Below are 24,209 nucleotides of genomic sequence, written 5' to 3'. Positions count from 1 at the left end.
TTTTCATTTCAGGGCACATTCCCTGAAAAAAAACTGAGGCTTATTCAAGTAAAAAAAAATTGAACAACCTATTTACATCAAGTTATATGTACAAAGCTAATTCTTAGGGGTTAAGTCAGTTAAAATTGCTCTTTAATGTAACAATTGCAGATTTGCTAATTACAGTGTAAGTGTGTACAGTTTTCTGCAGTTCTTTATGTATTTAAACTTTTTTTTTTTTTTACTTTTCAATTTCTAGAATATTGTTCTTGGCACAAAGCACAAAAAAGTAAGCAAAATATGTATTTCAGTTACAGTGAGTGATTTACACACAGGGTACACTGTTAGAACCAGAACTACTACTCAAATTACAAGTCAATTAAGATTAAGTTTACCATAACAAGATTGAAATAACATTAGTAACAGTGAATAATTATTGGTATTCTGCAAGAATTGAGAGTCACTGAATGTAAAGACCAGAGAGAGTTCTCCATAAACCTATTGTTGAATCAAAGTCAGTGTGAGTAATAAACCCAGTAACCGCTGATCTGTCCTAGTAAATCCTCTCACACATGACACGTTAGGAGAAACATAGGCTCTGTTATAGAGGAAAGCGCATTACATTCATTCTGCTGCTTTACATGAGTCAAAGTTAAGAGATTTAAACTTTTAGGAAAAGTCTTGAGGAGAAAAGTCAGTCTATTGAAAGATCTACACTGCAACAAAAATTGGTGTAGGATGAAATTTGAAACTATTTTTTCAAAGAGAAATTGCTAGTAAATTTTACAAGAAAATTCCAATAATTGTTTTAAATAGAAAAATTGAAATAGTATTTTCTTGTAAAAGGTAGTCCTCTACTCTTCCTCTTTTTTTTAAAGGTGTACTAGTTAAATTGATATAAGCTGTGATACTTAAATGTCTGGACATTTTATGTTCATTAGTATTACTAAATTACACAAATGCACATGCAATACAAGACAAAATATGTAACACAATCTCAAGCATCTGCATTAAAAAAAAACGACTGTTTTCGGAGTTGTGCTGACAATCCTTTACCCAGTTTAGTGCTTGCAGTCAAAAATTGTTTGAAAATCTATCATTATGCTGTATTATCACCAAATCTTTTGTCATTTTTTTTTTCTTTTCTTTTTTCTAGGTGTTGTACCATTTATAAGAAAGGTAAGTTTTAGTCTGATGCTACAGGTCAAAATGACCAGAACATGACATAAAATAAAGAAACTTTGCTTTCATGTTATGTGGAGCTCGGGGGAAATGAAACAACAGAAAATGCATGACTAACTTATAAGTCTTGGTCTTGTCTAGCCAGATTCCACAGAGCAGAGAGCCGACCACGCCAGCGATGACGAGAGTCAAGCCAATTCTCCCAGCATTCACCTCTTCACCCTGTGCTTCAGACAATAATGACATCTGAGATATCTTTAATAAATCACCCTGTAAGACCATGTTCTCATGCACTTCAGTCCATGGTATTTAGATGGCCCAATACGCTGAAATTAAGTACTACTGTCAGACTTTCACAGAGCATTTGCTAAGAATGTGATTCAGAGATTCACATAGAACTTATAGCACGATACATTTTGTTTCCAGCAAATAAAATGCAAGGTTCCTATAGTGCATCTATAGAACAATAATCATAAGCATTTACCCTGATTTATAAGTGTTACACTAAAAATACCGTGCTGTAACAATGGTACCATCTCCAAAACTAGCATGGTAATGCCATGATACTTCTTTGTTAGTGCACATGCATCATTTGGAAGCTCAGCTACTGCTATCCTGTGTCTGTAGCATGGATGAGGAGGATGTCGACTGCACGACTCACAGGGTAATGCTCTATTATCATCCTGTTCAACAGGGTGGAAACGGCATAGAAACATCCAACGTTCAGGCCTGGTAATAGAGAAACAGAGAAAAACATGCTGTCAAATGAATATAAACCACAGAATTCAAAAAGTGATTAAAAGTCAAAAAAAAAAAAAAAAATGTTTATTCTGCACAGATTCTGCTCCACTAAGAGCAGCACTGAAAAAGAATTGCAAGCTGGTTGTTAAAGCAGAGCCCAAGAGGGAGATCTGTTTGAACAGTTCTAGTTTTGGAGATTCTAGTGTTGCAGAACTGACACACTTTTTGACACAGTTTTAAAGACAAAGTATAATTTCAAATGAAAGGTAATTTCAGTTAAAGAGAGGCCAATTCTAATTTCACTTGGGAGAATCATGCATATTTACATGCAAAAAATTACGCAAATTTCTTTAGAATTGAAGCTTCTATCATGCATAAAGTTTCGGTTGAAATAGTTCCGGGGGAAAGGCATTTTGGCTGGGCTCCCTTCTGGCCTAATCCGGTCCTGCCTGCACCCCTGTTATATTGTGACTCATTTGCTTTTGACTTCAGATGGCACAGTCAGCATCCAACCAGTGATGAATGTCAGGAAGAAACAATTACCCTTTTTTTATGTACGTCAGCATTATTTTAGTTAACCAAAACTAAAACCATTAAAAAAATAAAAATAAAATGTTGCTTGAAATAAAATGTTTAATGTTGCCAATACAACATTTCTCATTACAATTAATTAAAGACTATGACAATTACTAAAACTGTAAAATGAAAACAGACAATATAAAAATAAAACTGATAATTAATAATAATCTAGTATGTGCCTATACGGGGTCTTCAAATGCTGATTATAAAGGCAACTAACTTTGTTTGGAACAGAGCCATTAAGTGAGCATTTGTCTGTTCGTTGTTGTTGTAGTTAGTTTCACAAAAAGTCAGTAGCAAAAATACATCACCCACTCCCCTTTTTTATGAAGGAAATTAATGAAATCATGTTTATGAAATTAATTAAAAAAAAAAATATGTCAACACTGACAAAAACACTATTAGAACACTAATAGTGCAGATATACTGAGCCAAATATACAAAGGTAGAATGTGCTTTAAGTGCATATGTATATGGATGAGATGAATCTGTGCATACCGTAGCTGATGAGGAGGAGGATGAAGGGCTTGTTGTGGAAAAGTCTTGCGATTGAAGCCAGGTACGAGTACTGTGTGGTGGGCATGTGTCTGAGAGTGACCTGAGCCAGACACGGAGGGGTTTCGGGTTTATCCTGAAACACTGCAGCACATACAGTTACTCAAAAACTGGTTCTGCTTGTGTTTCCTCCAAGTTTTCTCCATTTCCATGTTTTTTACTACTTCAATTATGACACAAATGGATTTGTAAAAGCAAATCTCAAAGCTATAGGAATTACAGGAACAGATATAAATACCCAAACCTGCATAAAAATACATAAGTTCATTTAATAACAGGGAATTAAAGAATAAATGATGAAGCAATCAAATACCTATTATGGATGTATGTATGTATTTACAAATGTTTGGGCATTCATGATAAGACTGATGACATGAGTGTATGAATCAATGGACTATTCCGGTAAGTAGTGTGGCACACTCACGTTTTAATGTTAAAGAGCAGAGCAGGTTTTATCATCAGATTTTTCATGCTGATTAAAAACAGTTAGATTTCATTCATCGCTGCTGTTGTGGATGTTCTCACCAAACACGACCAGCAGAAAGATGAGGCTGGCCACAGCGGCTGTGATGTAGAACATGACCCTGATGTGTTGAGCCAGTTCATTCATGTCATCCACGTTGGGCACAAGAACCGGCGGGATCAAGAAGCCAATAGCAATGCCAAGCTGAAGAAGGAAAGGCATAAAGAATGAACTGCATCATATTTCTCAGCATCACATTCTTTTGAATTTGCACGCACAGGAGAACTTTTCACAACTTTTTTGCCCAATTCACAACACATAAGTTACGCATGCCCAAGATCAGTCAGACAACAGCTCCGTATATCCGTGTGGTAAAACAGAGAAACCTCGCAGCTCGAGCCATGATGCAGCTTTTCTTACTTGTTCAGTGAAATAAATGTCAAATATAATCTTGACATGGTTATGGCCAAACAGATAATGTTATTTTTGTTATTTTATTCCCATATTGTCACAAGTTTAAAACACATTTTAGTACCGGTAAAATCATTTGTATGTATACTCCATGCACAACCTGAAAATGCTGCGAATGCAACCCATGCAAAGTCTGTTTTTTTTTTCTCTCCCAATAAAATAATAATAATCACTGAATTTGCTAAAGTTTGCAAGGATAGTGGCATCAAATATTTGCTTGAGTAGCAAGTAAACTAAGTAACCCACAAGCAGAACTAAATATTCTGATTTGCAGAATAAGTTGCATTGTGTTGCAGACTTCATGCAGCAGACCACTGCTCTGTTAACTACAGGCACATGTTTTCCAAAAGATCCCCATTACTGTAAGCTCAGTTTAATCCAGCTATGAAACAGTGAACAAGCACTCAGAGTGATGAGGAGAAATACGATTTCTGTTATTTACTAGGATGCCATGGGTTCACAGGGGTCATATTTCATTTCAGAACAGGTTATTGAGAACTCTATCTTAGGATACAGTCTAACCTATCAGTGCTAAAGTTAATATCCTCCCCTTCACTCGCGTCCATCAGAGTGTGAGGGATCTGTAATTATGTCAGTAACATGAGATCCTCACCCAGTTCAGTCATTAACAGCCCGTGTTGTGCTCTATACTCACATCTCTTCAAAGTTTATAATATAACATAGCACAAATGCTTTGTGAATGATGTCACGGCCAATAACAACACAGTTAAATAGTTGAGATTTCTAATATAGAGAGTTGTCAATACATTTACATTAATGCATTTGGCAGATGCATTCTTCCAAAGCAAACCTACATTGCATTTAGTAGTAGCCCCCCAAGAAGCCCAGAGTCATGTATAAGTGGACTTGGCAACTTTTGTTTTGTTCTGTGTCCATGTGCTCTTCTCTCAGTCTCTCATCTAGGCCCCGTCCCTTAGTCTTTGTCTTTTTCCTATTGCACCACAGAATTTATGTTTTATGAATCTGTTATTATTTGGATTTGTTAGTACATTAACAGTAATTATAAAAAAGCACTTTTGTTCTAACAAGCAGCCACAAAAACAATATCAGATACACTACCTTAACTAATAACTCCATTTTACACTAATAACTCCATTTTAGCTGTCTCGCCCTCTAAGTACTGCAACTATATTTACAGTTTTTTAGTATGACTTTATTAGGGTTAGTTATTATATGAGTCACAGGGTGTATAATAATAACATGTATATATAACAAGGAGCTGCTAGAGAAAATTAACATTTTAATAATGGTAAAATGAAATTTAATGATTTAGATTAAATACAGTTTCACTGATTTGAATAGGTTTAAATAAATTAATAAGAGCATATTCATTTAAGATATATTCATTCAAAAGCACATTCAAACACAGAAAATTAACTTAAATTATTAAAGCTTAACTTTTAACAAATGCATCTGCCCTGTTTTAAATGTAAAAACTGATTCTGTGTGAATGGTCTCTTAGAGTTTTAAAAAGGGACCAAAGCATTTATGGCCGAGCCATCAAGTAATGTTAGTTTCATAAAGCCATGAAACACTGATGTTATTCATTAGTTTGCATAGGGCTTACTGTAAAACTGGTGCCCAATGTAGACAAATTATTATTGAATTATTTTAGCTTCTTAAAAACTTTTTTAAAGAAAACATTTTGTTACTGTCAAACCAAAAATTATTCAGACACCAGATATAAATTTGATTTAAAAAAGGGGGGGGGGGCAACAATTATTCAGAAACTTTGACCTGAACATGTTTTGCTTAAGTGTTATCTGACATCATCAAGCTGATTTATTTTTATTTTATTTTTTTGAGTTCATGTCATATTTATTACCATTTTCTAAACTGTATAAACCTTGATAATGTGTGGAAGGTGTCTGGATAAATTTAGGTTTGACTGTATCTAGTTGCATAGTTTCAAACTAATGTTTTGTGTCCGATAAGGATGGTCTATTCATTTATTTATCCTCTCGTGAACGCGCTTTCTGTGAGCATCTATTTAGTGCGATCTAAAGTCAAACTCGCATCTAACTTTCTGGGTTGCTGTGAATGCTGCTTGAAACCCCTGCTAAAATGAGTAACTAGTTAATATTCCCCCAGTTAACCCAGTTTGCATTCTGCTTTCCACAGCTCGCTATAATTTCTGTGCTTAAAATGGCAAAAGAACTGCAGTCTGTGTGTGCAGACATATTCGGAGAAGTCTGAGCTTTTGGTGTCATCTAGTCCAGCTGATGAATGTGACGCTAGTGTCGGGCTCAGTTCTGTGGCGGTGCGCTTTTACGCACCTGGTTTCCAAACACGCCGATGGCGCAGGCGGTGGACACCTCATCAGATCCGAACCACACGGACGCCACCTGAGACGGCATTCCCAAAATAAACACCTGCGCAAAGGAACAGGCGAACTGTCCGAGCATCGTGACCCAGAACAGGTTCGGCTGGACGCTGGCCACTTTGATCCAGGTTCCCACGCAGTTGATCGCAGCTGCGCACAGAGCGATCACCCGCAGCCCCTTCCTCTCCAACAGCCATGTCACTGGGAAGATGAAGGGGATGTAAGTCAGCATATAGATCATTGACAGCCAGTCGATGGCGAATGAAGAGACGTTGTAGAACTTCATGAAGATGTTGTTGATGATCCCATACTGGATCCACTGAAACGCGTTGCACAGTGAATACGAGCTAAAGAGCAACAGAATGAGCCATCTCCTCCGGTATAAACGCGTGTTACAGGCTGGAACAATGTTCGTGTCTCTACATTCAGAGATTTCAGCCTGATCCAAGTTTCCTTCGGAGATCTTCATCTGTCCAGTCTGAAAAACATCCGTTCCAAAGTGGTTGTCGCTTTCTTCGCACATTTTGTACTGCTAAAATGTGTTCAATTCTACCTTCAGTCAATCCTGCTTCATGAATCCTGAATTAAGGAAATATTCTCGACGCGTAAATTGAGTTCACAAGAGCGCGCGAGTCTTCAGACTGACTTCGTTTCCAGCGCCAATAAAACTCAGAAACAACCCCACTTCATCATCATCATCATCATCATCATCATGATGCACGTAATCTACTGTCAGTCCTAGCTCATGCTGCTCAACCCAACACATTTTGACAGAAGGATTATTATTGAATGTATTGTGTGAAGTGGCGGTATAATTACGCAAATATTTGGGGCTCCGGAGCCCTCTGCTGGTCACAAAACAAATGTTAAAATAAAACTGATAAGCGATGATCATATATGACTATGATTCATAGTGATAGACAAATAATATCTGCAATAGGTTGAAAGTAATGAATTCTTTCATGAATTTATGTATTTTTACAATGGAGATGCATGTGCACAAATGGTCTTAGCAGTGTGAACTTGTATTTCATCATGCTACAGAGAAGGAAGAAGAGGGAGATGAAAAGGCTACAAACAGCTAAATGTTCTTTGTTAACAATATTAATTTATTTGTACAAAGCAGGCCTATTGCACATTCATGTTTATGAAAAACATTTTTGTTGTTGTTGTTGTAGTTAGGAGTGACTGGTGCTGATAAAATGCTAATAAAGACAAGCTCTATGTCCTGCACTCACTGAAAAACACAGATCAAGTGTCCTCAATTATATTATTTATGTTCTACACAATAAAATTGTGTTTCTCTCTGTCTGGTCTGTGTTTCCCTGGGTGTTCACTAGTGGTCTCACTTCCCCATAGTCACCCCACTTCAGGCACTACATTTCCCACCAGCCTTTGTCCCATTCATCACTGTTAATTGCACACCTGTTAATTGCACTCAGCTGTCTCCACTTTCATTGTTTGCACCTGTCCATATAAACCAGCCTGACTGATATTCGCTGTGTCCAAATTCAGGGTCTACATCCTTCGGAGGACGCATTTGAAGGATGTTACGTCACAGCGCCGCGACGAAGGCTGTCCAAATTCGTAGGATCCTTCAAATGCGGCCCACAAATGCGTCCTCCTTTTCCCCGAATTCGAAGGATGGGTGTGGTGGATCCTTTCGCGTCCTACCTATCCCATAATTCTTTTCGGCAGGACGAAGCGAGCGGTAGCGGAGTGGGGGAGGAGTATTATTTTCGATGTTTTTTAAAAACTGGCTTTTCAAAAATATATATTTTCAGTGGTTTTCTAGTTAGGCATTTTGTTTTAGCGTTAAGCATTTTTTTTATATGTAAAAAAAAAAAAAAAAAAAATGTTTACTTTTGTAAACTAGCTTCTTCCTTACTGCCTGTGTGAATATCCCCTTACACACAGCTTATTTGTTAGTGATTGAAGCTGTTTTAACGCTTCTAAGGACGAAAGAGCAGACAGAAGTGTTTATAAAGCTCCGGGGAGAGAACGATGAGCTCTTCATCGGCGTCTTGCTTGGCGCTGTCACGGTTGCTAGGCGACAGGATATGACCAACGGTTAAGGGAGGGAACTGAAAGAAGGGTAGGCTGTCCAAATTCACAAACACCGACTTCCGGTTTTTGCGGTCGTCGGAGGACCCATCCTCCTTCAACCGGGTAGGAAGGATCCTAAGGAAGATGCAGACCCTGAATTTGGACACAGCCTATGGTTATGACCTCTTGCCTGTTTTTGGATATTGATTTTTGGATTACCCATTAAAATACTGCATTTCGATCTCTCGTTTCCAGTGTGCATTTGTCACAGAAGGACTCCATCTCTGTGACGAATGCACACTGGAAACAAGAGATCCAAATGCAGTATTTTAATGGTAAACCATATCCTTTTTCCTCATGGACTCCCCTGTTGCTCCCATTCTTTTAGGTCACCCCTGGTTAACCAAGCATAATCCACGAGTGGAATGGGGTTCTAACACTGTCACATTGTGGAGTGAAAGATGTCATGAGTATTGTCTGGTTTCTGCTTGTCCTGTTGTCCCTGTTTCTGTCTTTCAGAAGGAGAACATGGTTTTGCCAAACGTGCCCGTTGAGTATCTGTACCTGAAGGAAGTGTTTAGTAAGTCCCGTGCTGCTTCTCTCCCTCCGCATCGTCCCTACGACTGTGCCATAGACTTAGTGTCAGGTAAGTCTCCGCCTAAGGGCAAGTTATACTCTCTTTCTATTCCTGAGAGGGAGGCCATGGAGAAATACATTTCTGATTCCTTAGCCTCTGGGTTCATCTGTCCTTCCTCTTCTCCAGGGGGGGGCGGGGTTCTTTTTTGTGGGTAAGAAGGATGGATCTCTGCATCCTTGCATTTTTTACCGAGAGCTGAACAACATCACAATAAAGAATACCTATCCTTTACCATTCATGTCTTCAGCTTTTGAGAGGTTGCATGGAGCATCCATATTCACAAAACTGGATTTACACAATGCTTATCATTTGGTCCGCATCAGGAAGGGGGATGAATGGAAAACCGTTTTTAATACCCCTAGAGGGCACTTTGAATACTTGGTGATGCCGTTCGGGCTCTCCATCTCGATCGGGGCTTTCCAAGCACTCGTGAATGACGTGTTGAGAGAGTAGTAGATCAGTTTATATGGACGACATACTGATTTTTTTCTTCATCTCTCCAGGAACACGTTCAACACGTCAGACGAGTGCTCCAGAGGTTACTTGAGAATGGGCTTTTTTTCAAGGCAGAGAAATGCGTATTCCATGCACAGTCTGTTCCTTTCCTAGGGTATATCGTCTCGTCCGAGGGAATACGTATGGACCCTGACAAGGTTAAGGCTGTGATAGATTGGCCATCTCCAGACTCCCGTAAGGCCCTACAGCGGTTTCTGGGGTTCGCCAATTTCTATCAGTGTTTCAAACGTAATTTCAGCCAACTAGCTTCACCTCTGACAGCCTGACCTCTCCCAGTACTCTGTTCAGGTGGTCGGACACAGCTGAGGCTGCGTTCGCTATCCTCAAGAACCGCTTCGTTTCGGCTCCCATCCTTGTGGCCCCTGATCCCACATGGCAGTTCGTGGAGGAGCTCGACACATCAGAGGTGGGGGTAGGAGCAGTGTTGTCCCAACTTGCTGCTTCGGACGATAAGGTACATCCTTGCGTGTTTTTCTCTCATCGACTATCTCCTGCCGAACGCAATTATGACATTGGCAATAGAGAGTTGTTTGGTGTCAAATTAGCATTAGAGGAATGGCATCACTGGTTGGAAGGTTCAGGGGTTCCTTTTATTGTTTGGACCGATCATAAAAATTTAGAGTACATTAGAACTGCCAAAAGACTCAATTCCAGGCAGGCTCGGTGGGCACTTTTTTTCGGTCGTTTTGAGTTTACCTTATCGTACCGCCCGGGTTCCAAAAATGTCAAACCCGACTCTTTATCACGTCTTTTTGATCCCTCCGCCTGTCCGGTGACTCCCGAGTGTATTTTACCTGAGAAATTAGTGGTCTCAGCACTCGTATGGGAGGTCGAGTCGAAGGTCAAGACGGCCTTACGAGGGGTAACGCCTCCGTGTTTGTCCACCGAACCGTTTATTTGTGCCGGAGGAGTTAAGGTCCGAGGTTGTCCAGTGAGGTCATTGTTCTAATGTAGCTTGTCACCCAGGGATAAGTAAAACTAATGGGTTAGTCAGACAACGATTCTGGTGGCCACGTATGGCTCGTGACATCCGTGATTTTGTTTTGGCTTGCTCAGTTTGCACCAGTGGTAAGTCATCTAACCGACCTCCTGATGGGCTTCTTCAACCGCTGTCTGTCCCTTCAAAACCCTGGTCCCACATCGCTCTAGATTTCGTTACCACCCTCCTGCCCTCTAATGGCATGATGGTCTTTTTGACCGTAGTGGACCGGTTCTCGAAGGCGGCAAATTTCATTCCCTTGCCCAAATTACCGACAGCCAAGAAGACCGCGATCACTGTCCTAGATCATGTCTTTCGGCTTCATGGCCTCCCGGTAGACGTGGTTTTGGACAGGGGATATCAGTTCATATCCAAATTTTGGAAAGAGTTTTGCAAATTGTTAGGAGCGTCAGTTAGCTTGTCTTCGGGTTATCATCCCCAAAGCAACGGACAATCTGAGCGAGCCAACCAAGATTTAGAGAGGACGTTGCGATGTTTGGTCTCCAAGAATCTTTCTTCCTGGAGTCAACAACTCTCTATGGTGGAGTACGCCCACAATTTGTTGCCAGTGTCAGCTACGAGCCTCTCTCCGTTTCAGTGTAGTGTAGGGTACCAGCCACCAGTCTTTCCCAGTCTGGAATCTGAAGTCGCGGTCCCCTCCACTCTCGCGTTTGTCCAGAGGTGCCACCACACCTGGACCAGAGCCCACGAGACTCTGCTCCGGGTGGGGGAACGCACTAAGGCCAAGGGCGATCGCCACCGGTCAAAGCCTCCCGTTTACGTCATGGGTCAAAAGGTGTGGCTTTCTACTAGTAACATTCCTCTGCATTCCGTTTCTAATAAATTAGCTCCCAAATTTATCGGGCCGTTCACTATCACCAAGATCATTAGTGCGGTGACAGTCTGCCTTAAACTACCTCCTGCATACAAGAGGATACACCCCACCTTTCATGTGTCCAAAATTAAACCCGTGTTTTATGCACGTATTTATCCGCCTACTCGGGTTCCCCCGCCGCCGCGTCTTGTAGATGGGGAACCGACCTATTCGGTTAATCGTATTCTGAACTCAAGACAGAGGGGACGAGGATTCCAGTATCTGGTGGACTGGGAAGGTTACGGTCCCGAGGAGAGGAGTTGGGTACCTGCTAGGGACATATTGGATCACTCCCTTATTGATGACTACAATCAGCAGGTAGGCCCTTCTGGAACTGCCGTCTGCACTGATTAGCTTGTGGGCGTCTTTGTTAATGGTCATCAGCAACAGCTGTCACTCATTACTCATCCACTATTTATTGGCTTGTCTCACTTCTTGTGTTTGTGAGATCGTTGTTTTATGTCGTTTACCCTGTTTGTTGGCTTTAGTGTTGTCTGCGTTGGATGTCTGTGTTTTTCCCAGAACCTCATCCACTCTCCGCACATCCACTCAGCCATGGACACTTACCTTTGGCTCTATTCCCCGCAGTTCCTGTGCCATCCTCTCTTGCTGCCTACTCTCCGCCATCATCCGGATTCCTCACCTCCTCACCACCACCACGGAGTGTCGTCTTCTCAGCCTCATTGTTTATTTGTGTCTTTATATTCATCTTCATTAAAACTGTTAACTCGCATCTGTTTCCTGACTTTCCTTCACTCCACCATCACACGGATGAACTGATCTCAAGATGATTTGTATCCCTGATTGGTGTGATTTAATGTCAAGTAAAAGTGCTGTTGATAGGAGTTTGGATTAGGCTTACGACCAATATATTGGGCCTTTTTTGTGTGTTATTGCTCGGTTACATTTTTATTAAAGGCGCAATATGTAATTTTTCTGCTTTAAAAATAGCAGAAATCACTATATCTATGTTATATATATCTTTTAGTTGTGTACTTACATCATCCCGACAGTTTCCACGAACTTTCAAATCTGGAGAAAATTATAGTTTAATTAGAAGACACGGCACGTTTCTTTATTTCCGTTTTGTCGCCCGTCTATGGCATCATATAAACTTTGACCCCCCTAGTTTATCTAACTTCCTGTGGAACCGCCAAATACAAAGGTGAACAGAAACAAAGACGAGACGAAGAAGAAAAAGTAGTAGCCTTGATTGAGACTATTATATTTTATATTTATATTGTTTATATTCATATTAAACCTCGATCAATAACTTAGTTATGGATCAAGATTATGCTTTGCCTGCACGTTCTGTGAAGCACAAACGCACGGGTGAAATAAATGACCCGAGATGGTTTTGGGACAAGAGAAGCTACAAGACACGGGTAAATATTGGAGTTGCATTTCCAAGATAGAGAGAGCTTCGTGACAAACTGAAACTACAGAGAGATGCCGAACTCGCTTGCATTCTGATAAACAGGTATGCATCCATTCAGCTAACTGTATCTATCCGAATATTTTGTGAAACGATATGATGTCTTGTGTAAAACGCAGACGGACTAGCTCTCATGTAAATCTACATTTGTTCTATATCTAGCTGAATAAAGTAGCTTCAAATGCAGTTCTCTAACTTGTTCGATATCATAGTATAATGTAATTATAATTATTAACGAAAGGCGGCCGTGTTTTTTAACATATATTACTACTAGCTAGATGGAATATTGATTTGATAGGGGTCTCATAATTCATATAGACGGTTTCATCGGGCGCACGGTCATGTATATCGGTCTGGCTGCGGTGCCTTCTACAAACGCAGTTAAAGGCAAGGTGATGAGTAGACTGAAGTTGGGCTCGGGTGGTTGTGCTGCGGGGTGTGTTTCCCATACATTTATTTATTTTTGGAGACTCGCCACAATTTTAAAAACTGAACTTTTTTTCAAAAAGGCTTCATTGAATAAACATGAGTAACGTTACTTACTGCACGTTTAATAATAATAATTCCTTACATTTATATGTTTAAATATCAAAACGAGGCACAGGTGTTTTTATAACGCTGTATTTCTGAAGGAAGACTTGCATGTTACATGCCTGATAGCAGCATATGAGCGTACCAGCTCTGCTTCGTTTACAGCTGTTACTGGGGAAACCTCTATTTCTCGCGCTTTATGTCTATGCTTTAAAACATCTCCTGCTGGCAAATAATGAATTTGCATTTTCATTAAGTCCGCCTGATCCACGCAGCAAACATTTTGTTTGTTATCAAAAAATATCTACTCTAGAGGGACTTGGCTGTTGTTATTGATTCTATTTGGAAGTCTACCGGAAGTTAAGTTAGGTCCACAAAAGCGCTCAAGTGCATTAACGTTTGTTTATGTTGTTGCCGTTGAAACCGTCTCTCCTTTCGAAAAGACGATATTGTCAAAATACTAAGTTAGAATGAGTGAGGAATGATAGGGAGCGACAGAGCGCGTGTTCCAATGAACAACAACTCCCATGAGCTTTACGCTCTTTCCCGACGTCATCAAAGTACGTCTTATGTTATTATTTTGATTGAGTGACCCCTGGTGGCCAAAAATTCCATAATGGGCGTTTAAACAAACAAAAATAGATTAAGACAATTAATTAATTTCTAAATTAAGAAAAAATAAAAGTGAAATATAACGTGTGCACATTTTATAAACATGAATGCATGTGGGAATTTATTTTTTTTTAAGTGACTAATATAAATTGATGGTTGAGACAGAGATTTGAAGCACGTTTTTGTAAACCAAGCATTTGATTCTGTCCTTAGCTGCCTTTTCTGACTGCGTTGTTTTATTTGATATATTTACTCAAGAAAAAGGTGAAATGAAAATGAAACTGAATGTGAAAATGTTAACATTTTAAAAACTCTGAACTCCAAAAATGTTAGTTATTAGAAAATCACTTTGGAAATCACTTGTTTAATAATTGTTTGCAGTTTACTTTTCACAGCTATACAACAAATTGAATACGTCACAGAAATAGAGGTTATGAAATCGTTGCATAAAATGTATCACATCTAGTGATAAGTCCATGTACAGGAGGTATAAAAATCATATATTTATATACTAGATAACTATAATAAATTGGCAAGATGTAAACAGTTCATACATATGTGCATACATGACGCCTGCGCCAGAGAGAAGAAAAAACAACTGAAGGCAGCAAATGGTGAATAAATGTTGAGACAGTCTGTGAAGAATCATCCAGTTAACATGCATGTCCAACCATTCAATGAGTTCAGTTCAGAACAACCAACAGACAATTCTTCCCATAAAACTAAATGGACTGAAAAAAGGCACTTTATGACCACAAAAAAACAACTATCCCACAAAAGTTTGGTAACTACAAAAACACGGCCGTTTAATGAGGCCATCGGTGTGTTTCTTCTTGCTTCGTTTAGTCTCTAAACTCCAACCTCGCAGGTCAGAGACGCAATTCTCTCTTCCCTAAAATGTCCAAGTGCTTCGAGCCAAGTGCTTCAGCTCTCTGGAGACGAGCTGACCTGTAAACAGTAACGTGGTCATGAAGTGTGTGGTTCTTCTCATTTGGTCTCCACCTGCTCCAGGAGAGGGTTGCTCTCTTTCTCAGGCGTCTTGATGCTGTCTGTGCTCACGATGCAGGTGGGCCGATGGCGATTGAGCATCAGTATGAGCTGCTGTCGTTCGTGCTTTAGCTCCTCGATCTGTGCTTTCAGCTCCGAGTTCATCATCTCCAGACGCTCAGATTCCTTCAGTGGAAGAGTTGAAGGCACATCAATACACTCGTGCTATCTGTTGATACAAAACTGAGGCCAGTGTTGGGGGTAATTATGTAATAAGATTGCTTTTTCAAGATTACTTTTCACGTGCAGATAGCAAAGTAATGCATTGCTTTTACATGTACAAGAAAAGAAACTAGAGGAATTGGGAGTGAGGTACACACTTCCTTTAGCCTGAGGATTATTAAATAATTTAGCGTTTACAGTTGTCATAGATATAACTTTTGGGGCTTATTAAAAAGAAAATGCAAGCCCAGCTCATGTGACAGAAAGTAAGAGTAAAAGTAATGTAATGCATTACTTTCCATAAAAAAGAACACAGTCAGTTACCTTTTAATGAAGCAACACAATATTGTAATGCATTACTTTAAAGAAACTTTCCCCAACACTGACTGAGGCCTTCACAGACGACTTACCCGCTGTAGATACTCTGTCCTTTCTTTCTTTTTGTTTCGACATCTCGCTGCCGCCACTTTGTTTTTCTCTCGCCTTCTTTTCCTCCGCTCTTCCTCTTCATCTTTCTGTATGAGCAGCAACATCAGAAAACAAAGGTTTTTATAGGTCTGTTTACACTACATTACTTACACTAAACTCAATGCACTTTAAATTCAAAGAACTTGCATGCAATATAAAAATAAATAATACAATATGAGTTCAAATTATGGAGCCAAAAACAACACTGTGCACATTTGTCCCTGCTGGTGAATTTTAAAAACTACTACATTGAAAAAACGTCCTGCTTGCTCACAAACTTTGAAATGCAATTGAAATATCAATAGGTTTTTTGACATCACAATAATCAGCAAGTAACTTCAGTCCATCAGTTAATGTCTTGAGAAGACAAAAGTTGCATGTTTGTCCATCATTAAGGCATGTTGTCCTCCATCAGTGCTTGATCGCTGCCGATTTCTCTCCTGTTTATTTATTGATTTATTTAATTCTGTCTTCTCCAGATGTTCACTGATGGACTGGAGTGCTGTGGATTACTGTGATGTTTTTATCAGACTCTCATTCTGACGGCACCCAAGAAACAGAGTCAGCTTCATCTTGGATGACCTGCAGATTGAGTGCATTTTCAGAAAGTCTAACTTCCTATAACAGTAACATCTGTTCAGTCAGTATGAATGTTCTCCATCATCTGTTATCTCAAACGAGAACTTCTGCTATTCACAGCCAACATGCAACTAAATAAAAAAGTTATTCAACATAAAATGTCATAACAATTAAAGTTAATATGTTTACAGTGATGGTGTAACTGTACGACAGATCGCTTTGTTAAAGACGCAACTGTATGACATGAGAATTTGTCCCAAAGCTTGCCTACTTTTCTACTGCACACTCAAAAGTGTGTACTTTTTCTTCACTAAAGGAGCACATACTGTAAGGGCGTACTATAAGTAGTCCCTTCTGTCCACTAGATGGAGTCACTGCAGTTTGTTTTGTGCCAGATGTGCATACTAAAAAAGTGATGTAAGATTTACTTTGAACCTTCATTCAGAAATGTTTTAATAATTACAAAGTAAAGGCAAATAACAGTTAAACATTATTTTAGTAGAAATGCTGTAAAATATACTCCAATAATCTGTATTTACAATTTATTTTCACAGTGCATGTGCTGCAGACGTCTGGAAAGCAATATCAATAAAGCCCAAAAGCAGTGCTTTCTTTTTAATACACCTAAATGAATCCAGATGTTTAAATCAGGTTTGGGTTTTACGCAGATGATTCATTTAGATGCATATCTGAAACAGGCTTCACACTGATGTGTACTAGCTCAAGCTAATAATACAACAGTGCTTTTTCCTCCAGATGCCTCTAAATGTGTTCCCCAGGCTAGAGGATGACAGGTGCTCACCTCGGCTTTGATAGGGAGCGTCCGCTTGCCCAGCTTCCCCAGGAGATGGAAAGGGGACAGCATGGCCCCGAGGTTACAGAGGTCGGCGTACTTCAGGTGTTCAGTCAGTGTGGAGGCAGAAAGGCCTGCTAGAGGACCCAGACTGGGCAGTGAGCCGGCCGTCACCGAGGGGTCCGGGATCTGTCCCGGCATCATGTCACAAACACCCGAGACCACCGCTGGAGAAAAGAGCAGAGAAGCTGAGCTTAGAGTTGGACTGCACACCACTAAGGCCTTTTTAAACAGCTAACAAAAAATAGATTAGATTCTGTATGTATCTCAACATCTTTACATTTGCTCTGAAATAGCTTAAAAAGGTGATTTATATTTTAATCAGAGAAACTGATATTGTTTCAGCCACAGCCGCTGCTGCATGCATGTCTTTTTCATATAACCTTTATCATAACACATAAAAACAGCAATATTTACCAGCATACTATAACATTTTCATTTTAAATATGCCGGTTAACACTGTTATACACGGTGTTATATTTCAGTTAACACTTTATTTTAAGGTGTCCTTGTTACACGTTACATGTACTTTCTATTATAATGACAATCAATTATTCATCATCACATGCAAGTAACCCTAAGCCAAACCTAACCTTGTAGTAAGTGCATGTAGTTAATATTACTCAGTGCTTAAATGAATAATTACACTATAACAAGGACACTTTAATATAAAGTGTGATCATATGTTCCCTGGGAATCATTCTCGGTCATTTTATACCGTTCCATATTTCTATTTTACTATTCATTTTAGTTCGTTATGTATTGGCATCAAAATAATCACCGTTGTATCATGATTAGTCACTATTACCCACACAGAGCTGTTTAAAATGCCTGCATAGTTTTGTTATGTTGTCTTTTTTATGAACACGTATCAATTCAGTTGAAACACTCAATTTACTAATAAATCATTTTCGACACGTGATAACATTTTAATGTTGAATTCTTGTAAAGTGAAGAAAAGGACGCACTTTACCTATCCAACTGTACTGCAATTGATTATTTATATGGAGTGAGGAATTGTTCCTGCTTATTAAAAATGAGAGCAAGTAGCAAACATCAGATCAGCTGACAGACAAGACTTGACTGGATTTATTTATATGCCTGTTTATTTTGAATACCGATTCAATGCATTTATGAATTTTAGTGGCATATTGCATTCACATGAATTTCTGCTAATAATCCTAAATGTACTCTCCTGTTTAATTATTTAACTCCTTTTTAATTGACCACAATAATGTGTTTTGTGAGGTCAAATGACAAGCTGTGTATCCTGTGCAAATTACAATAAACTTTACAAGCATCCATAAATCTTTCATTTTATTCTATTTTAATTTTTTTTTTTTTTCATTGTATCAGATGCTGCACAACAGAACTGTATAAATTAATGAAAAATACCTTGGTTGTATGGTTAATACATCAACTAACATTAACTAATGAAACCTTATTGCAAAGTGTTCAAATATGTTTCTGTCATAATTTCTTCAAGTTAAACCAGTCTCTGAAGGTCTTTCAGCTTTACTTTCAGGTTCAGAGTGTGTTTGATGGTAGTCTTTCTCAAAGAAAAAGCTGCTGAAGTGACTCTCAGAGCAGCTCTGGAGACAAAGTTCACGTGTTCATGTTCGCATATGAAGTGTGTCTTAGACAAAACCACACCATTCATTCACACAGAGACAAGCAGAACATGCAGATGTAAACACTGCTGTGACGTTTATAACTTCTGTGTGACAGACAGTTAGATGAATCCATCTCCAGAGCTTATCAACATTCATCTGATCTTGATACGGTATAGTTTATTACCCAGCCCTACAAAACACTTCCTTATAAAATGTATTCAACTGAAAAACTGGCACGCATCATCTTCAGAAATATAAGACTTCAAAAGAAAATGAATGCAAAGTAGATGATATTTTACAAATCCAGGATTTAACGACTTACCTTTGATAGAATAAAAGTCACCCTCGAAACACCACCTGCGCTGAAATACCACGAAACAGCATCAGGCTTTTTTCATCTGAATCCATCATGATTTTATCAGAGAATAGAAAAGAACTAACCAATAGCCTATCTCTCTCTACAGCTGACAAATGTCTGGATTATGAGCACTTACAGACCCTTGGCAAGAGAAACTGCTCTTTTTCCTCTTTTTGTTTTTTTTGTTTTTTTTGTGAGAGGCACAAAACTAGACCCAGACAAGTTCTCCTTTAAGCTGTGGAGACAAAAACTGAGAGCGCCAGCCAATGTTTCCTCCGTCCAAATCTGCGTCCTCTTCTCCGTGTCAGCCGAGAGGAATGTGACCGCAGGGGAACAGGACAATTTTATCGGCCTACACAAGTGTTCCTCACATCCAAACCTTTCAAATGAAGAGTGCGTTTGTAGTTTCACAAAACAATATGTCTGAGAGCACATTCCCACAGACAGAAAGTGACCAACTACATGAATGTACTTCTTGAAGAAACGCCTCACGATGACACAAGCAATCACTGCCATATGTGAACCGCTGCACGGCGCACACAACACTCATGACTCAGAGGAAGTTTAATTAGTCTTTGCTAAAGCAAGCTATGATTGCTCACACAGAGAGTTAGTCATTTAAACAAATCCCTAACCCCAAGCAGGCTACTAACACCGGCACGTCGCTCGTCATGCATCATTTGTGTCACAGATTGATGCCTTAAAATATGTGCCTTGTTAAGGAGAAGCATGCTTTTACATGAGTGAAAATGTTTCATTCAATCAGGGACCGAGTTAGGGCAAGGGACAAATTACAGCAGCCAATTTTACATTGCGTTTCTCTGTAAACTAACTCAGTTCAGTTGTGTTTGGTATTATGTGCACTCGTGTCTTCAGCAGGGTTTCTGCTGATCATAAAAAGCATTGCTTAAAGCCTCTTTTAGGCTTGGACCAGAAATTCTTTATAGTCTTGGCATTAAATGTTTCATTTGCTGCAAAAAAAATGAATATCATCCTTAGGTTTGTTTTCCAGCAAACATATCTAAACATCCATAAATCAAGATGCAATTATTGACATGCAAAATGAAGCTATGAAGAAAACAAAACTGTAAAGAGTAGCACAAGATCAAGCGTGTTTCACAGAGCATGTTGGATATTCCGGGCTCTTAGAAGGTGTATGAACCAGCAAACACTAGCCATCTCACTGAAAGCCCCAGTGGAAAAACCATTTTCACCATTAAATTCACCATCTCTGAAACTTTTAGCACACTTCCAAATAAAACATCATACGGACCAGTCAAGACAAGTATGTATTGAGCGAATGACAGCATGAAGGATTTGGAAAAATAAACAGAATCCAACACTGTTCTCTTTGTTTAGATTTGCACTGGAAAGTCCTATAGAGCTCCGGAGAGCGCCGTCCTCGCTGACGCTCTCTCCGCTGCCACCGCTAACACATTTCATATTAATACTGTGCTCCATTATCACAGATTACGTGTCGCTCTAATTGATCGATCGCCCCATTATTGTGGAAAGCAGTTGTGTGAAGGTCCAGGGAGGAATGCGGTGTAACACGCTAAAGAAATGATGTGATGTAATGTAATATGGACAACAAGCAAAATGAATACAATAATCAATCTATGTGCATACAGTATGTTAAATACAACGCAGCCCAGCTTAAATATCCAGAGAAAGAGAGAAATCTTGTTCAGCTTTTGAAACTATAAATAAAGAGTTATTAGGAGTTTAATAAGAGGCCGGGGTGACTATAAATGCATCAGTTTCATTAGTTGTAAGTGTTGCTAAAATCTGTGTGTACTGTGCATTTACACGCTTACTGGAGAGTCCTATTGATAGCACGACAACATATTAAGTTCTTACTGGAATCATTTGTAAATCAAATCAATCAAGTGCATAATGTGAGAAGTGCTACGTCTGGCTCTGTACAGCATCAAATCAACCATTCTTCAGGTTCATTTAATCTGACAAGGAATGGCGCAATGGAAGCTTTTCTGAGACAGAGTAAATTTTCCAGTTGTTGTTCCAATTTTTCCCGTCATCAAATTAAGTTTAAATAGCTTTTTAAAGAAATATGTATTGAAAGAGTTCAGATAAGTGATCCACAAAAACAACGATGCTATAGATTCTACAGTACAATGCATAAGAACACAATTCAACCATGTACAATTGGATTTTGCCAAAGTGAAGTATTTTTAACAACAAGACTAAAAATAATGTACATGAAGAAAATAATTTGAATGCCTGGCCGTGTTTTCATATATGTTTCTCCAATATTTCATTATGCATCTATCAGCATTACTGTAGTACTCTTAGCTCCATTTAATGCATTTGATCATGCTCAAATCTGTTCCACAGCATCTGATCATTCCAGAGATCCCGAGAGCAGGTGCTGATGAGTGAGGGTTTGTGTGTGTCACAGTGCACTCTGAAGCCCAGTTTGTTCACAGTGACATGTATCTGTGTGGAGTTACTGTTGATCAGATCACTGTGTTATAATCAACATTCCTCCATTCGTCAGTGCAGTAAAGGTCAATGTCATTTCAGTGCATTATGCATGCAGTTATAATAGCACTGTTATGCAATGAGAAGCAGTTTCACACATTGCTTCCAGATTTTATCGCCCACTTCTTTTTCAGTGGAACTGAAACCCTTTACTGAACAACTGAAAATGCTTGCAGCGCATTGTTTACCTATGAAAGAGCACAGCAGTTCATTTCACTGTGTTGTAAATGTTTGCAGCACTGACGTTTTTAGATCATGTTTTAAATAAGTTTGAGGCAGAGACACCAATATCACATTCAGATGATGGATATCCAACTCTAGATCTGGATGTGCTCAGTGCACTCAAGGGGAAAGCATCACGCCAGACCCTTAAATTGATATCAAATGCAAGTAGAGATCACAGATATGAAAATATATACAAAGTTGATCATATTAACCTCCACCATTTTGGGGGGGAAAACCTCAGACAATGCTGGGGAACATGATCATCTTGTTTCGTTCATGTCGGATTCAGTGCAGCTGTCATTACAGCAAAAGAGAGAGACACACACACACACACACAAATACAAATAAATAAAAATACTGATTTGACACATTCTCAAATTCAAATTTACTCAAACTGTTTTTTTTTTATTATTATTATTATTATTAAAAAAAATAATTAATTATTATTATTCAATTGTAACAATGCAAAATAGAATTTCACTAGTGGTTTTGTGTATTTTAACCACTTATCTTGTATATTTTTGAATTTTAAAAAGTTGGTGTCCACAGTATTCACGCGCCATTCCACGAGCCTCTGCGCAGTGACGACGGACAGTAGAGTAAAACATGAATGTACAGATGATCAAATCTGAATGTGTATATGCACCGCGCCCTACAGTGACTCAATGATCTCAAAGCGGAAGTTTCTCTTATGTAACATGAACTTCAGCTTACAGCGGCGTTGAGCCTTACTGTCCCATCATCATCATCACCATCATCATCATCATCATTAGAGCGCTATATGAGAAAGTGAACATTCCCTATGTAGCCTACAACTAGAAATGGACATGGATGAGTGAAATGCGGTATAAAGAGGTATTTAAGTTGCAGCTATGGGAATAGACCGTTGTTATTCAAATATGAAACGCACACGTTACTTATTTAGCGATGTACCATTTTGCTCTTGGGCTGTGTCTCCAAACCTAGAGAGCCCCCTACATACACAGCATTTTTGCGCATCTCGAGCGCGCAGCAGCTGTTCTGAATCTGAACGCGCGCACGATGCCCCACAAAAAAACGCTGCTGCGCAAAAATGCGCCCTGTCTAGGCGGCTCTCCTCGCTTTGAGACACATCCGATGGAGAAATGCAGCGGTCGGACTCGAAGCCGTGCAAAAGTTGTCAAAGTTGCGCTCTTACCTGACTTTGGTCTCGAGGTGAGCGAGTGGAGTCCCTTTGTGACGTCAGCCGGAGGTCGCGAGTAGATCTTGAAGAGCGGGAATCGTTGCATCAGCTCGAGTCTCGAGCGCTGATCCCTGGTCGGGAAGAGCGAGGAATGCGGAAGTCAGACGTCAGCAGGGAGGATGAGAAATGAACTGCAGGGAAAACACACATGGAGAAGTGGAGAAGAGAGGAGCAGGCTCGCTCCACCCCTTAGAAACCAGAAAACAAACATTCCGTTCACCGTCAGCGCTGTACATGCTGGCCACTGCCAAGCTGAAGATCCGTGAGTGCTGTACCAGGAGCATTCCTAACCTTCCACCAAAAAAGTTTGACACTGTTAATATGGATGCATGCATGGATATAAACCCTAATGCACAAGCTGCAGGAGCAATAAAGAGCTGCATATCCCTGACAGATGTGCAAGTTGTGTTTACATCCAGCTCATCCAGCTTTCCTATCGCTTTCTGACTCTTATAAAGGATCCGAACCCAGAGAGTCTGCAAACACAACACACATCGCTTCATCTGGAAAGCATCTGCTGTTTGCAATCATCTGATAGACGTCTTTATGAAGTCAGTTTTACCTACATTCTAAATCATAAACATCTTAAAGACATCTTCAAAACGTCTATTTGACACCTGATAGGAAGCGCCCTATAGTAGATGTAAATGCAGACGTCAAGTAGACGTCTCCGTGATGTAGTCTCAGGGAATTAACCCGTTTGACCCGATTAGATCACAAGAGAGATTCATTTGTGCTCTGGCATTGCTAGTAAGTGTCTAAACAGCTGAAATACTATCATCAGGGAACCTACATGGTCTTCTCCACCATCAGACGAGTGTTTATCAGTATGTAGCCTAATATTTTACTGGGGGAGCCTACGTACATCTGTATTTCAATGTAAAATGAGTCTACTGTATGCCCCTGTACCATATGATATAGCTCACATTGGTTTCCTTTAATTCACTAGTTCACGCTTACATATAATTAGCTGAGGTATGGTATGTGTATTTGGCGTGCTGTCCGGGGAAGGGCTCCGAGCTCGGGAATTGCCCGAACCTAGAGTACCCCCCCTTCCCCGTATATTGTAAAGTGAACTTGAAGTGAGGAGATGGGGTGGAGGAGGGATGCTGATAAACCGTCAATGGATAGAGGTAAGTCAGCGATATTTATACTGTGGGATTGATTACTTGATTGTGGTCCACCTGTGATGGTTAGGCTAAGTATCTGACGCGCTCCTCCCGAATCTTCATTGAT

The 24,209-nt window shown here is 39.6% G+C and overlaps 2 protein-coding genes across 6 annotated transcripts in view; both read right to left on the bottom strand.

Annotated features, from left to right (window-relative positions):
* LOC113060429 (feline leukemia virus subgroup C receptor-related protein 2-like) overlaps positions 1 to 7,065 on the bottom strand; it is a 36,363-nt gene extending 29,298 nt beyond the window's left edge. The window contains exons 1-5 of the mRNA XM_026229339.1: positions 6,268 to 7,065; positions 3,562 to 3,703; positions 2,980 to 3,120; positions 1,823 to 1,890; positions 1,280 to 1,383 (exon numbers count right to left, since the gene is read on the bottom strand). Coding sequence (XP_026085124.1) covers positions 1,280 to 1,383; positions 1,823 to 1,890; positions 2,980 to 3,120; positions 3,562 to 3,703; positions 6,268 to 6,837 — 1,025 coding nt within the window. The 5' untranslated portion in view covers positions 6,838 to 7,065. The remainder of the gene's footprint in view (positions 1 to 1,279; positions 1,384 to 1,822; positions 1,891 to 2,979; positions 3,121 to 3,561; positions 3,704 to 6,267) is intronic.
* A 7,223-nt stretch (positions 7,066 to 14,288) lies between these two features.
* Positions 14,289 to 23,188, bottom strand: jdp2a (Jun dimerization protein 2a). 5 transcript variants are annotated; one of them, XM_026229336.1, is made up of 5 exons: positions 19,108 to 19,901; positions 18,989 to 19,028; positions 17,003 to 17,220; positions 15,564 to 15,668; positions 14,289 to 15,117 (listed from the first exon to the last, which is right to left on the bottom strand). In XM_026229336.1, the coding sequence occupies exons 3-5, from the start codon at positions 17,195 to 17,197 to the stop codon at positions 14,932 to 14,934; spliced, it is 486 nt and encodes a 161-aa protein (XP_026085121.1). In that variant the 5' UTR covers positions 17,198 to 17,220; positions 18,989 to 19,028; positions 19,108 to 19,901; the 3' UTR covers positions 14,289 to 14,931. The 5 variants fall into 5 exon arrangements, with proteins under 5 accessions (XP_026085121.1, XP_026085122.1, XP_026085123.1 ...); XM_026229337.1 differs by having other exon boundaries at positions 18,989 to 19,023; XM_026229338.1 differs by having other exon boundaries at positions 19,161 to 19,901.
* Positions 23,189 to 24,209: the final 1,021 nt, after the last annotated feature.

Source organism: Carassius auratus, chromosome 42, assembly GCF_003368295.1.
Source record: "Carassius auratus strain Wakin chromosome 42, ASM336829v1, whole genome shotgun sequence".
In the NCBI taxonomy this organism is placed as follows: domain Eukaryota; kingdom Metazoa; phylum Chordata; class Actinopteri; order Cypriniformes; family Cyprinidae; genus Carassius; species Carassius auratus.
Note: the sequence above shows the minus strand (reverse complement) of the source record. Positions and strands in the feature narration are given on the sequence as shown.